The sequence below is a fragment of the Astatotilapia calliptera genome, chromosome 15 (assembly GCF_964374335.1).
Source record: "Astatotilapia calliptera chromosome 15, fAstCal68.1, whole genome shotgun sequence".
Classification (NCBI taxonomy): domain Eukaryota; kingdom Metazoa; phylum Chordata; class Actinopteri; order Cichliformes; family Cichlidae; genus Astatotilapia; species Astatotilapia calliptera.
Window position 1 is genome coordinate 1212992 of NC_137436.1, and position 15840 is coordinate 1228831.

The window sequence follows — 15840 nt, forward strand, 5'->3', positions numbered from 1 at the left end:
TCAGTAATTTTTCATGTACATCTGCGCTGTATGTCAATAAAAGTGCCTGTGTGACATCTGGGACACAGCTTTGACTAAGAACTCTCTTTTTGTTCTTACTTTATGGCTTAAAAAAAATATCGAGATATATATCTTATATCGCCATCCAGCTAAAAAATATCGAGATATGAATTTTGGGTCATATCGCCCAGCCCTACGTGGGACCAGTAACCCACTGGATCAAGTTAAGAGTCAATAATATTTAAAAAGTCCTTGACCAAAAGTTTAGTCACAGCAGACATAGATGTTACAATCACCAAGGATTAAAAAACTGTCAAATTTAAGAACGATTCCAGCCATAAAACCTTTTTTTTTTTTCTAAATGACATCAGAAACAGCAGTATGCGACATTACGTGATGGCAGAGCTTCAGTTCATCCTTTGTCTTTTTTTTTTTTTTTTTTTTTTTTAAATAAATAGGACAGGGGGAATGAATGAGAGAAAGAGGGGGAGAGAAAGAAAGAAAACCAAAGGGGAGAAGAGACGGTGAGAAGGGGGGGGAAGAGAGACAAAAAAAAAAACAAAACTCCTGGGTCACCTGTATGGAGAAAAAAAACAAACAAACAAACAAAAACAAACAGAGGAGACAGCAAACAACAAAGAGCAACATAATAATAGAGAAAACAAAGCACCATCACAATAAACTAGCTAGTCATAGATATCAGTATTTACTAAGTAATAAACGATATTGTGCAGCACGCAAGATAGACAGCGCACAGTGTGCTTTGAGGCAGCAGCCAAGAAAGCTTTAGTCCGCGTCTGTGAATACCCATGTGTGCATACCTGTGTGGATCAGCATGTTTGCATTCCAAAGGTTTCTCCATGTAATGATCTGCTAGGGAGTGTGGGGGGGCCACAGCCCCGTCCTCCAGGGTGTGAAGCGGGTATGGAGGAGATCAAAACTCCAGACATCCAGAGGCCCCCAGAACACAAGAGACCATGGAAGACCAACAGAGGGGCAGCCGCGCCACTGTCCCAGTAAGAGCTGAGGAGAGTCCCAGATGAGGGCTCGCCCAGCAGCCGCGGAGCAGAAGTCAGGGGGAGTTGCAGTGACGCGCCCGTGAGCTCCGCCGGCCCCCAGCTGCGCCTGAGTGACCGAGCCCTAGGCCGAGAGGCCATAAAACCTGAAAACTCTTTGATAAAATCCTTGTTAAACTTGGGAGGGCGATATATGAGGGCACACAGTAAAGGCGCAGCAGAATTCAGGTGTAACTCAAACAGCTGGAGTTCAAAACTAGAAAATGAGTCGTGCTGTAATGTTTGATGGCAATGAAATCGAGCGTTGAACACAGTGGCTAAGCCTCCCCCCCTACCAGAGGACCGAGGGAGGCTGAAGAATGAGAAATTAGGAGGGACCAGCCCCGAAAAAGCTACAGACTCAGAAAGTCCAACTGTTGTGACTTTAGGAAGTCATTTAATTCAAACGTCTTGTTTGCTAATGATCTTACATTTAGTAAAGCCATTTGGAGTGTGTAGATCCTAACGTCAGATGTTCCAGCTCGGTTAAGTGTGCGAAGATTTCCGTGGTCCACGCCGCATCCACGGGTCCCAGGCCACTCAGGGAAATAAAAAGCTGAGAGCGGGGGATCAAGTGTCGTGGGAGCTCCAGGGACAACAGGCAGGATTCATCTAAAGACGCACTCTGCTGGTCCAGTAGTTCCACGAGAAGCACGGAGAAGAGCTCGGACTTTGATGAGTGTACCAGCCCGCTTTCCCCGTTTCCTCGGGCGCTTCTTCCAGGAAGTGGTGTATGTGTGTTGGCACAGATAAACCGGGATACAGGGCTCAAAAAGTGGTGGAGGAGGCCCATAATCATCTCCAATTTCGTTGTACTCTGTACAATGACAATAAAGGCTATTCTATTCTATCTCCTGTCTCAGTTTGCTTAAGAGCCAGGGTATACGATGCTTTGATTTCTAAGAGTAACTGGCGATTGTACACACGCAGAGCGAGGGCATTTTGGGATAAGATAGAGAAGGATAAGGCTAGCGAAAGCCAAAGCAAAGCTAGCAGAGTTGACGGACGTGTCGCCGTGCATACTGCTGGTGCCATCTAGATATAAGACATCTATCGTCCCGATAACGATATAAATCACAAAAATTTAACATTTTCTGTAAATTCTGTGAATCTCGGGGAGCTCGACTTGCGTGAAGTGTTTCCAGCTGGTCGTCATGTAGCTGGAGTAGAGTGTTTTAACCGATGTATGAAACTATACATTTTTAGACATAAGTTGTAACGGCCGCCGTTTTCTTGGTAAGTATTTATTTCACAGCGTGCTGCGGGGAAAAGCCTGTTCCAGGGCTCGCAAAATTTCAAAATCCCTGGTAGCCCTTCGGGCAGGGGCTCTTCAGTTTTTGGTAGCCCAAAATAAATTTAAGTAGCCCGAATAAAAAAGAGCAATTTTTTGATTGATGTTTTGTTTCTTGTTTTGTTTCCTTTGATTGAGGGAAAACCTATTAACCTATTACTATAGTGACCAGAGAGCATTAAGGGGCAGAGAGGAGGATGTTACTCCTAATGTTGTTGGCGCCTTTTAGGAGGACGCTGCTAATGAAATTACACAGTGAATTTGCGTTTATTATTATATTTACAAAATACCAGAGTTTTTGTCTTGGTTGTATAATTTTATTTTGTTTTATTTATCCGCCACACCTTAAAGGCCCTTCCGTGAAAATATTATCGGACATTAAACCGTTCATGGGGCAAAAAAGGTTGGGAACTGCTGCTCTACTACATAAATTAGGGGTAGGTGATATAACCACGCCGTGGACACAAGTTTGTGAATGCAGTAACTCAAGAATGGGGCTTCTGAATTCAGTTTCAGGATTCTGAAACTCATACCATGTATGTATCTGCTAAAAAATCTTGGAGAAGTTCAAATCTCAGTGGCAAATCTCAAGGTCAGAGGTCAAGTTTTCTAAGAATCTTGTGAATGTGATAACTCAAATGAGGCAACGTCAAATTTATACCACTGGTTGTTACATTTAGTGTGTGTGTGTGTGCGCTCTTGTGTTTTCCAGATAAGATCCAGATCCTCATGCAGCGGTGTTGAGAGGTGACAAATCATGGGTAGCTAGATTTGATAAAACTGCCAAAATGTCGTCAATCTTAGGACTCCCTACACGAGGATCAGATGTAACTGTTCTCATATCCAGGGTCCATGTGCATCCCTATTGTGTACTTGTGGAATTCTGGGGAAAATTTAGCCTGGAGAGGACTGCAGAGTATGAACGTCTAGCCAAAGACATCCAGTCCCCTGGGGACTCTTTGCAAGAACTGGAAGGAAAACCTGGTGACCAGTGCTTGGTTCAGATTGAGAGTATTTGGTATAGGGCTCGCATAGTCTCAAGTAATGGCTCGAAATACACAGTGTTCCTCATTGACAAAGGAACAACATGCCGTGCCAACACAAGTAGGCTTGCATGGAGTAAAAAGGAGCATTTCCAACTGCCTCCTGAAGTGGAGTTTTGTGTGCTAGCTAATGTGCTACCACTGTCACTTGAGAACAAATGGTCCCCAATGGCGCTTGAATTTCTGAAATCTCTAACTGGGAAGTGTGTTTCAGCACATGTGCAGCAAGTACTAGACCTGAACAGAACATTCCTCCTACACATACCTTGCATATCCAAACAAATGTATGAGATGGGATTTGCTAAGAAACTATCCCCAAACATCTTCCAGGACTTTGTCCTGAAGTCAGTGCAGCCCCATAGTGGAGCTGAAGTTTTTCCAGAGATCAAACGGCTGTCCGTGGGACCTGTTGAACAACTGCGCAAGCAAGAGGTGTTCATGTACCCAGAGCTACAGGGAGGAACTGTAGAGACAGTCGTTGTAACAGAAGTGACAAACCCACAGAGGATTTTTTGCCAGTTAAAGGTCTTCTCTCAAGAACTGAAGAAACTGTCAGATCAGCTTACACAGAGCTGCGAAGGGAGAATGCCCAATTGCATTATAGGCCCAGATATGATTGGGTCTCCATGTTCTGCAAGAGGAAGTGATGGCAAATGGTACCGCTCTATTCTACAGCAGGTATTTCCAACCAGTAACATGGTGGAAGTATTGAATGTTGACAGTGGAACCAAAGAGTTTGTTAAAGTGGAGAATGTAAGGTCACTGGCTGCAGAGTTCTTTAGGATGCCAGTTGTCACCTACATCTGCTCTCTCCATGGAGTTATTGACAAAGGGGTAGGATGGACAACCACCCAAATTGACTACCTCAAGTCTCTCCTGCTGTACAAGACGATGATTGCCAAATTTGAGTACCAAAGCATCTCAGAGGGTGTTCACTATGTCACTCTTTATGGAGATGACAATACAAACATGAACATCTTGTTTGGTTCCAAAGAGGGCTGTTTGCTGGACTGTGAAAAAACACTGGAAGATTATGCTATTCGCAACACAGCACACAGGCAACCGCATCCAGCCCAGCAAGAAAGAACGATGCTAACTCCTGGAGAAGTTGTGGAAGAAAAAGAAGGGAAAGCAGTTGCAGAGAGGGTGCCTGCTGAAGTTCTCCTGCTAAACTCCTCACATGTGGCAGTTGTTCAGCATGTAACAAACCCATCAGAGTTTTACATCCAAACGCAAAACTATACAAAGCAGTTGAATGAATTAATGGATACTATCTACCATCTCTACAAAGATTCTCTGAATAAAGGATCTGTTAGAATTCCAACTGTTGGACTCTACTGTGCAGTCAAAGCAGCAGATGGTGATTTCTACAGAGCAACTGTGACTGAAGTTGGTGAGACACAGGTCGAGGTATTCTTTGTTGATTATGGAAATACAGAAGTGGTCAATAGGAGAAACCTCAGGATACTTCCTGCTGAGTTCAAAAAGCTGCCACGATTGGCACTAAAATGTACTCTGGCTGGTGTCAGACCTAAAGATGGGAGATGGAGTCAGAGTGCCTCTGCCTTTTTCAGAAAAGCAGTAACTGATAAAGAACTAAAAGTACATGTACTGGCCAAATATGATAGTGGCTATGTTGTCCATCTGACAGATCCCAAAGCAGAGGGAGAACAACAAGTCAGTACACTGTTGTGTAGTTCTGGTCTTGCTGAAAAGGCTGACAAACCAGGGCAGTGCAAAGACACAATGCATCCTGCTATTACGCCTCCCACACAATATCCAGTTGCCAGCCCACTATGTGGGAATAAGAACACTGGATTGGCTCTCCAAGTCCAAAACATATTTGGCCTTAGCCAGAAAAAAGGAAGAATGGCTACCTTTAAGGAACACATGTTTCCTATCGGAAGTGTCCTTGATGTCAATGTGTCCTTCATTGAGAGCCCAAGCGACTTTTGGTGCCAGCTAGTTTATAATGCAGGACTCTTGAAATTGCTCATGGATGACATACAGGCACACTATGCAGGCAGTGAGTTTCAGCCAAATGTTGAAACGGCTTGTGTTGCTCGTCACCCTGGTAACGGATTGTGGTACAGGGCCCTTGCGATTCATAAACATGAAACTGCTCATGTGGATGTGTTGTTTGTTGACTATGGCCAGACAGAGACAGTCTCCTTCCAAGACCTGAGGAGAATCAGCCCAGAATTTCTTACTCTGCATGGTCAGGCTTTTCGATGCAGTTTGTGGAATCCCAATGACCCTACATCTGCTGTAACTGAGTGGAGCGAAGAGGCAGTAGAAAGGTTTAAAAACTTTGTGGACTCGGCTGCTTCCAACTTTGTGATTCTGAAATGCACCATATATGCTGTCATGTGCAGTGAGCAGAAGATTGTTTTCAACATTGTGGATCTAGAAACTCCATTTGAGAGTATTTGCACTAGTATGGTAAATGTCATGAAAGGTACACCTCCCAAAAAAGCTATGGGACCATCTTTTCATCTGGATACATACTACTACTCAACACACAGTGTCAAAACTGGGATGGAGGAAGAGGTCACAGTGACATGTGTGAACAATGTCAATCAGTTCTACTGCCAGCTTGAAAAGAATGCTGATGTGATTAATGACCTCAAGATGAAAGTGAGCAGTTTTTGTCGTCAGCTTGAGAATGTGAAGCTTCCAGCAGTCTTTGGAACTCTGTGCTTTGCAAGGTATACTGATGGGCAGTGGTACAGAGGGCAGATCAAGGCCACAAAGCCAGCACTCCTGGTTCACTTTGTGGATTACGGGGACACTATTGAAGTAGATAAATCTGACTTGCTCCCAGTTCCCAGAGAGGCAAACGACATCATGTCTGTACCTGTGCAAGCAGTGGTGTGTGGTCTTTCTGATGTCCCTGCGAATGTTTCCAGTGAGGTGAACAGCTGGTTTGAGACAACTGCAACAGAATGCAAATTCCGAGCGCTAGTAGTGGCCAGAGAACCTGATGGGAAAGTGCTAGTTGAGCTCTATCTTGGAAACACTCAGATCAATTCAAAGCTCAAGAAAAAGTTTCAGATTGAGATGCACACAGAAAGCCAGGTTGTTTGCCATGGTCGGAGAGCTTTTGAGGCTTCACCGAGTTATTTGCAAAAGACGACAAAACGGACCACAAAAATGGAAGATGACACACAATTCCTGAAGAAAAACAGTTTCTCTGCTTCAAAACCTCCTTTTACTTTAAGGGATGACAGGAAATCTAATGAAATGAAACTTTGGAACAAAACAAAGTCAGTTCATGAAAATGGTCAAAGGATCAAGAGTCCACAACTAGAGTTGTACACACCTCCACAGCAAAGGCAGTCATCTGCTGGTGGCAATGTCAGATCTTCAGATCTTCCAACAGATACCAAGAAACTCAAGTCAACAGTAAATGGCACAGAATCCCAAAAGGAAAGTATTGCTGAAAAGCTTCCTAAACTTTCAGACTTGCCCTCAAATTCTGTCACACCTGGTATGGTAGCAGATGTCTACATGTCACATTGCAACAGCCCATTAAGTTTCTATGTGCACTGTGTAAGGGATGAGGATCATATATTTTCCCTGGTAGAAAAACTCAATGACCCCAATTCAACTCCAGAAACCAACAGGCTCAAAGAATTGCTACCAGGTGACCTTGTTCAAGCACAGTTCGCAGATGATTCCTCATGGTACCGAGCAGTTGTAAGAGAACTCCATGGTGATGCAATGGCTCTCATTGAGTTTGTTGATTTTGGCAATACAGTCATGACTCCACTTTCCAAGATGGGCAGACTCCACGAGAAATTCTTGCAGCTGCCAATGTACAGCACACACTGTATGCTGAGTGATGCTGCTGGTCTTGGGGAAGAGGTTGTAGTTGATCCAGATGTGGTGTCTGCTTTCAAAGAAAAGATTTCTAGCAGTGGAGAAAAAGTGTTCAAGTGCCAGTTTGTCAGGAAAATTGGGTCTGTGTGGGAAGTTAACCTTGAAGACAATGGTGTGAAGGTTACGTATAAAGTGCCTACTGTAGATCCTGAAATCACTTCAGAGAAACTTGAGCAAGTAAAGGAAAGGAAGGAGCCATCCCAGGTATCTGATATCAGAGAAGTGCCAGAGAGATCAGTGCTGAGCCACTGCTCCCCACATAACTTTCTGGAAGACCTTTTTGAGGGGCAGAAATTGGAAGCCTATGTCACAGTCATAAATGATGATCAGACTTTCTGGTGTCAGTCTGCTAGTTCAGAAGAACATGATGAGATCTTATTAGGTCTCTCAGAAGTTGAGAATTCAGCAGGTCAGAACCATATTGATCCAGATGCTCTTGTTCCTGGAAGTCTATGTATTGCTCGCTTTTTAGACGATGAGTTTTGGTATCGTGCAGAGGTCATTGACAAAAATGAGGGTGAGCTCTCTGTTTTCTTTTTAGACTATGGAAACAAGACTAGAGTCAGCATAACAGATGTGAGAGAAATGCCACCTTGCTTGTTGAAGATTCCACCACAGGCATTTTTGTGCGAGCTTGAAGGCTTTGATGTTTTGTGTGGATATTGGGAAAGTGTAGCAAAGGTTGAATTGTCTGCACTCATAGATGTTAAACTGTTGCAGTTGACTGTCACAAAACTAGCAAGAGCTACAGGAACAATCTTTGTGCAGGTGGAATGCGAAGGTCAGGTGATAAACGAGTTGATGAAAACCTGGTGGAAGAGCTTCATAACCGAAAATAAAGCCAAAGCAGATGAACTGCCTGATTCAGATGAAGCTTCAGTGCAGACTGACTCATCTGTAAATGAGTCTGTGGTACCTGACGATCAAGTAGAGAATCCCAAAACCCAAGAAGCAGACAAATCTCATATCCACTTTGAGAAAGACAACAGTGACGAGCTCAGCACTGATCAGTTTGAGCCTTGCACAGAAGATGAGGTACAAAAATTAAGTACTCCAAAGTCCTCTAAAGATTCAGTTCATCTTGAGTTTTTTGGGATCCAAGAAGAAAGTGTTTCCACAGAGAAGATCGAAGTCCAAGCCTCTGCAATATTGATCAAGGACAGATTTCCTGGTGATAGTGGTATAGATGAAAGTATATTGTCACCACTTGATAACCAAGATGACAAAGACCAAAAGGTTTTGACTATGAACTTTAACATGGAGGACACTAACAAAGAACCTGAAGAGGAGCAAGCCTTGGTAATGGACGCTTTTGGGCCCAACGTCTCAAGTTCTCCAGTGGATGAGAACCTTTTAGAGACAACAGATGACCTAGAGGGAACTGCAAGAACTGACAAGGTATCTCTACTTGAAGAGATGAACGCAGTTTCCTACAGCTTTGACATCATGAATGTTTCTGGTAAGAAAGAGCTTAATTTCTCTTTTTAAAAAATGTTTTTCTCCTTGTTAGCACACAATATGGTTGAGTTCAAATCTGCTCAAATCATAATGAATGCCATGTCATTCTGGAAAAATACCTGTGTAATAATATTACATTTGCTTGCTGGAGTCTGATGGACTCAGAGTTGAGTCTCACATGTTGTCAGTTATTATGCAAGTTAATGATTTCATATGTGTTGCATTTTCCTTTTTCTATTTCCAGATCTAGCCCAAAACCAAGATGGAATAACAGCTTCTGTAGGAAGTGGTACTTCCCTGAACCGTAGGACAACTGTGAAATTGGTAGATTTAAACTTCATTATGTCGAAATAAACTGATGATCTTTTTAAAAGCCTTAAAAGTAGGACTGTGCGATATGATGAAATATATCGGATGATAAAATTAAAACATCTATAATTTCATATTATACACTATCATTTGTTTCATGGTGTCGCAAAATAAACCGTTTACGGCAATATTTTTTCATCGTTTGGATGGCCACCATGCAGGCACAGAGAATACCAGCATGGCCGTTGATGAGGCAGAACCAGTTAGCTCCAAACAGAAGGACCAGTCAAAACAAATCGAGGACCTTATTTCTAAACGAGGGGCATAGACATGTAGCATAGACATGGTTTGGTTAGGAAAAGTCTGACGCGGACCAGAAAACTGTACGATGCAAATTATGCTGCAAACTGGTCCCCAGTTCAGACTCAAACACGACAAACCTCTTCTACCACCTACGCACGAATCACGTGAAAGAGTACGGTGAGAGTTTATGGACGAGAACCAAAAAGAACCGCCAGATGCTCAAAATACACCTCAAACGTTAGAACAGGCTTTTCCCCGCACTACGCCATGTAATAAATACTCACAAAGAAAATGGCGTCCGTTACAACTTGTAACTAAAAATATATATTTTCATGCATGAAAACACTTCACACAAGTCGAGTTGCCCAAGATTCACGGAATTTACAGAAAATGCACTATATTGTGATATATATCATTATCGGGATGAGAAATGTCATATCAGGATATGAGATTTTAGTCATATCGCACAGCCCTACTTTAAAGCGTCATTCTGTAATTTAAAATTGTTGATCACATACGTACATATTGGTATCTTCCATTTTCTCAAGGTTCCGCGGAACGCTGTTAGTCTCATGGAAAGTACTGATCTAGGAACTGAAGTCTCAAAACGGGTACAAGAAATTTGATTGGATTCAACTATTAGAACATTGACAAGGACATCATTTTGTTTACTTTGTTCTTTTCTTCAGATTCCGACTGAATTAGTGCTGCCCTCCCTTGTGCCTCCTGAGGAGCAGTTGTGCAGTGAGTGCTTCTTATTTTGTCATCCAACTCTTGATACGGTGATTTTTCATTTTGAAAGGCTTAAAGTGAAAGGGAATGAAAAAACAACAGGGTTACTTTCTGTAGTTTGGCCAGCTGACGGCCACAGTTACAGCGTTGATTTAGTTTAAGTCATAGTCTTTTGAAACATTAAGTTTTAGACATAATTTAAGGATCTAAATGCTTTTAGTTTTAGTCTAGTTTTAGTTGACTACATTTCATAAGACTATAGAAGACTAAATCTGAAATTGATTCAGTTTAGTATAAGGTGTGAAAGTTTGTCATGGTTTTTACTGATGAGAGAAAACACAACTGATGATGTTTCAAAAGAACACAAGTACTCACAAGTACTCGTATTGAGAAATGTCTCAGGCTGATGATATGGGGTATAAATGGGTGCAATTGTCCACAAAGGTGCTCCCAAAGAACCGGAAAGTGAGGCCGGAGATGGGATGAGTCAGCAAGAGGTTCCATGTGCTACCACACAAGCGGAGGTATGCTGGGGACGAGGATATACCGTAATATTGGTATAGATGTTAAGCAGTTCTGCTTTTGTCATGATTAGTAAATATCAGATTGATTATTTACTGTTGTGACTAAGGGTAAAATGCTCTTACTACACTGATATAGTCCCACCTGGAACTCTCAGGTGAGTAAAGATTAATCTGCTCTATTTCAGAGTGACTCTGTGAGCGATGAGGAGTCCTTGGTTCATCTCAACATTCCAAATTCAGGTTTGATAAGATTTTGCCAGGTTTGATATTTACATGTTAAGTTCAAATGCAAGGCTGCAAGCATGAACCTCGCATGAAAATAACAGTACACCATATTGCCAAAAGTATTCACTCACCCATCCAAATCGGTGAATTTCAGTGTTCCAATCACTTCCATGGTCACATGCAAATAGAATTAAGTATCTAGGCTGGCAGACTGCTACTGCAAATATTTGTAAAGGAATGGGTCGCTCTCAGGAGCTCAGTGAATTCCAGTGTGTTACTGTGTTAGCATGCCACCTGTGGAACAAGTTCAGTTGTGAAATGTCCTCGTTACTAAGTATTAATACGAAGTAGTGATTGGAAATGACAGCAGCTCAGCTTGCAGCTCAGTGGAAGGTCATGTAAAATCGCATAGCAGGGCCAGCAGATGCTGAGGTGCAGAGGTCCTTGGATGCAGTGGTGTAAAGCATGCTGCCACTAGACTCTAGACCTTGTGGTGGAAGAGATGGAAGAGCTGTTTTAGCTGCAAGCAAAGGGTAGCCGGACATTATATTAAATCCTTTGGATTAAGATTGGAATGCAACTTAAGTTCATATGTTGGTGAAGGCAGATGAGTGAATACTTTTTGGCAATATAGTATAGATATGCCAATGATGTGGTTATTTTTTTTAAGCAAGTAAGCTATCATTCCCCATTTAAAACTCTTTCCGGCTTGTCTGTGTTTGGATCTCGCAGACGCTGACGAAGCTGCCAGTGAGCCCCTCACGTACACGGTGTCCTCGCTGGAGAAGGTAACTAGATAGTGGAGTGTGTCTGTATGTGCGCTGTCTTCTGACTGCCAATAACTGCCTTTTAAGTGGTGATGCATTGTCCCACCAGGGACATGTAACTGCTCATGTATTTAAAAAAATAAATAAAAAATGATATTGTGGTGACAGTGCGCAGAACACATTGACCAACAAGGCTAAAAACCAAACAAAATCTGCAATCAGTTCATGGGATGCATGGCTTGGGATATATTGCTCAGTAAATATTGTGTGATGTCCTCAGATCGGCTTTTTAAAATGTATTTATTTTTTTGCCGTGTGCAGTTCTTATATTGATTGTGTAGTCTCTAATTTGAAGTGTAAAACATAATTTCAACATTGTTCTGAATTTCTATTTTAAAAATATGTTAAAGCACAGATTTTGATTTGGGATTTGCTACGGAAAACAAGCAGAGGTTACAAAATATACTCGCATGCAGAAATGGATTTGAAGCTACAGAATTGTAAAATTAGACTACAAATACTTTAATCACCAAGATTTATTTTTGTTATTTATTTATTTTTTTTAGGGTGATGAGATTGAAGAAGTGACCTGTTGTGCTGAAGAGGCTTGCGTAACAGATGTCTGCACAGGTATCAGACTTCAGATCAGGGAGTGTACAGTTCACTGCTTCTGAGTAATATTCAGTTTCTCTGTGAAGTCCTCTTTTTAGATATGCATGCAGTTTTGTTTTTTTTTTTTGTTTTTACTGCAGAGCAAAAAAAGCCGAGTGGTGATGGTGAAGACTGTTTGAGCTGTGTGACAGCAGAGGAAACGGTAATTTGTTTGTTGATTTTTCAGAGTAACTAAACAATGTCTTGCAGCTGTATAGCTCATACGTGATCAGGCTTTTCACAGGTAAATTTATCTGACACATACTGACCCTGTAGAACACTTTATTTCTCTTGTCTCTCTATTTCCTGACAGTAAAGTAGTACAACTTCTTCAGCGGGAGACCCCTTAATGAGATTATCCTGGTGAACAAAGAGCAGAACCATCACAATTTGCATAAATTTAGTTGCACACACATCAAAATCGTAGACCAGTTTAGTAGAGGCAATATAAATGAAAATAAAACAGAAACCAATACAATTTTAAACTTTGGTGTCAATTAAAAAAAAAAAAAAGAAAAACAGTAAAAGTGCTTGTCTGCTATCAGGAAGCAACTGGATCCAGATCATTTAAAATTGCCCTAAATTCATTAAATAAGACCAGGCCCTTAAGGCTTAACGACTTGCACATATAAAATGTACTTGGCCAGGAAACTTCTTATCACTTGAAACGAAACTAAAAGAATCAGTGAAAATGTAGCAGATGTTAATCTGAACACGAGCTGCTTATGTTTGTTGGAGCGGGCTTTAAAGTGATGAGTGTGATCTTTTTGTTTCAGGACGACTCGATAACCGAAGATGAGACGTCGTGTCTTTGTGAGGATACACTTTCTGGTGTGTCATCTTGGCTTTTTAAATATCAGATCTGATTACATAACACGCATAGGGCTACATTTCCTGTATATTTTCTGTTGCAGCTTTACAATCTGATGCTGAGCCACAGACCTCCACAGCTATTAAATCTCCAGATTTGGTAATGCATATTTTTCCAATTTGAGGTTTAAATGTAACATTGTATCTCTGCAGAGACTATACACACTGTTTGTATCCCTGTGCAGAATAGCCTTGTTGAAGAGGTGACCTGTCTTGTTGGAGAGATCTGTTTGACAGACGTCTGTAGAGGTACTGTTTAAATTAAAGAGCTCATTTACAGCTTTGTATTTTAATTCTGGGCTACTACAGTAGCTTGGTGTGATTCACAGTTCAGCTAAAGGTTGTGTAACCTGCACTGAGCCAAGCCACTGTAGCTACTACAGCTGCTCATTTCAAACAGGTTTCATCAGCAGGTGGGTGGACCCTCTGTACCCACAGCAAGGGCTGTGTGTCTGAGGTGACCACAGCATGGATGCCCCCTCTCAATAACATTGTATGGAGCCAAGAAGAGAAAGTACAGTCTGACACAGAGCATTGAGAGGAGTCTGAAGCTTTAGCTGTACATACACTGACCTTATTCATTTAAACTAGGACCATGCTTGTTGTAAGCCTTCATTTGCAGTGTGTATGCATTTTTGTCATTTAGAAATGAAAAGCATTTTTATTTCACAAACATAAATGTGCATCAAGAAACACGTTTCATTATATACTCATGTATTCTTGTTTTTCAGATCTAAAAGAGGAAGCTGAAATGTTGACGGAGGAGTGTGAGCTGCAGGAGCGTCCACCTTCCCAACAAAATGAGGTAAGAAAGGTAAAAATGAATGAATTCAGTTTAAAGTCTAAATCTAAATATGGAGACTTGATATTTTATGTTTTAGGACTGTCCCTAAAAGACATCTGTCATAAATATCACATGGTTGATGATTCACTGACCTTAGGCTATGCGGGGCGATCGTGGCTCAAGAGTTGGGAGTTCGCCTTGTAATCGGAAGGTTGCTGGTTCGAGCCCCAGCTCAGACAGTCCCGGTCGTTGTGTCCTTGGGCAAGACACTTCACCCGTTGCCTGCTGGTGGTGGTCAGAGGGCCCGGCACTGACAGAGCCTCGCCTCTGTCAGTGCGCCCCAGGGTGGCTGTGGCTACAATGTAGCTGCCATCACCAGTGTGTGAATGTGTGTGTATAGTGTAAAGCGCTTTGGGGTCCTTAGGGACTAGTAAATCTATACAAATACAGGCCATTTACCATTTTTAGGCTATGAATGTTCCTGGAAAGTTGTTTTTTTGGTTTGGGTTTTTTTTTTAAGTTTATGATGCTTTTAACATAGCAGTGTAATATCTTAAACACAAAATGTATTTTTTGGCACTGAAAAGTACTAATATGGCCAGCTAACAGGGGGAGCAACAGTCAAGCATCTAACTTGTCGTGTATTTCTACACTCCTGCAGTCATGTGGAAGAGTTTTCACAGGACTACACATTTCTAAGAACACTATTACTGCTTCCTTATTAATTAAGTAGCAGCCAGGTGCTAATGTGCAAATGCATTTCATTAACTCATTCACTGCCATTGACGTCTATAGCCGTCAATTGCAGTGAATGAATCAATGGGTTTAACTCATTCACTGCCAATGGCTGGCAGTGAATGAGTTAACTGATTATCTTCAGGTGTGAGCACCTCTGTAAAAGCAGGAGTTTTGGCACTTCTCTGTATATAAAAATATTCTAAAGCCAAATGTGAGGCCGTCTGTCCACCAGCTGAAGCTTGGTTTAATTAGATCATGCAACAGAACAATGATCCCTACGCACAGCAGCAGATCTGCAAAAGAAATGGAACAGCCAGAGTCCAGACTCAGCCCAGTTACAATGCTGTGCTGAGAGAAAAACCTCAGTGAACTGAAGCAAAGACGAGTGGATCCTTCTCCGATACTGAGACTGACACTCATACAGAAAATTATTTGCTGCTCATGATAACTGTTGTTCTACAAGATGTCCAATCATGAGGTGTGCTTCATTTTTCTGCACGAGTGCTGTGAATGTTTTGTTTTTTTTTCCACATGACTGCAAGTGCTTACATTTTCTGTTGGGTATTTAACAGTATGTTCAGTGCACACTGCTTATGCACGTGCTCTTCATTGTACCACCGACGTATCTAGAAGGCACTCACGTTAGCCTAAAAAATACCAAACACACATTACTGTTTTTTCATTCAACCTTTTAACATTTCCAGAGTTTTGATGACAGTGTGCTGACAGATGAACTGCCTTCTCCTTAGGACAGTTTTGGTAAGTTTTGTTCTCCAGAATAATCCGGTCATTCATACAATGTTACCATTGGAGTAGGAAGTAGTAATAGAAATGAAGAGCCTGCCATTGGGTGCTTCTTATTCTGCAAACATGTCTAATCACTTTCTTGTGCCTCAACTTCTTTGATGCTCATATTAAAATATAATAAATAACCACGAGTGTGGAGCTGAGTGATGTTTCAGAAAGCAGGTGTAACAAACTCTGAGTCTAACTGAACTCTGATGGTGCAGTCAACTCAGTGCAGCTCGATACCAGAATTTCCAACAGACAAAAAACCAGGAGAGCTAAAATATCAATATATGATCGATGAATAGAAAAGAGGTTTTATTCAGCCTCGTCAGTCAACTTTTACACTTGGCTTTTGTGTGTGTTGGTAGATGAGGTGTTCAGCAGTAACCCGATGGGAGTGTACATGACAGCAAGCTTAT

At 41.7% G+C, this 15840-nt stretch overlaps 1 protein-coding gene across 3 annotated transcripts in view; it reads left to right on the plus strand.

Annotated features, from left to right (window-relative positions):
• The window catches only part of tdrd6a (tudor domain containing 6a), a 31076-nt gene that overhangs the window by 12199 nt on the left and 3037 nt on the right, over positions 1-15840 (plus strand). The window contains exons 2-15 of one of the 3 annotated variants that reach the window (XM_026194120.2): positions 3059-8730; positions 8974-9053; positions 9890-9952; positions 10031-10085; positions 10518-10597; positions 10783-10837; positions 11555-11610; positions 12156-12219; positions 12342-12403; positions 13017-13071; positions 13155-13210; positions 13296-13359; positions 13842-13924; positions 15337-15391. In XM_026194120.2, the coding sequence (XP_026049905.1) occupies positions 3135-8730; positions 8974-9053; positions 9890-9952; positions 10031-10085; positions 10518-10597; positions 10783-10837; positions 11555-11610; positions 12156-12219; positions 12342-12403; positions 13017-13071; positions 13155-13210; positions 13296-13359; positions 13842-13924; positions 15337-15381 (6414 nt within the window). In that variant the 5' untranslated portion in view covers positions 3059-3134 and the 3' untranslated portion in view covers positions 15382-15391. The remainder of the gene's footprint in view (positions 1-3058; positions 8731-8973; positions 9054-9889; positions 9953-10030; positions 10086-10517; positions 10598-10782; positions 10838-11554; positions 11611-12155; positions 12220-12341; positions 12404-13016; positions 13072-13154; positions 13211-13295; positions 13360-13841; positions 13925-15336; positions 15392-15840) is intronic. The other 2 variants (XM_026194121.2, XM_080289441.1) reach the window with 2 other exon arrangements.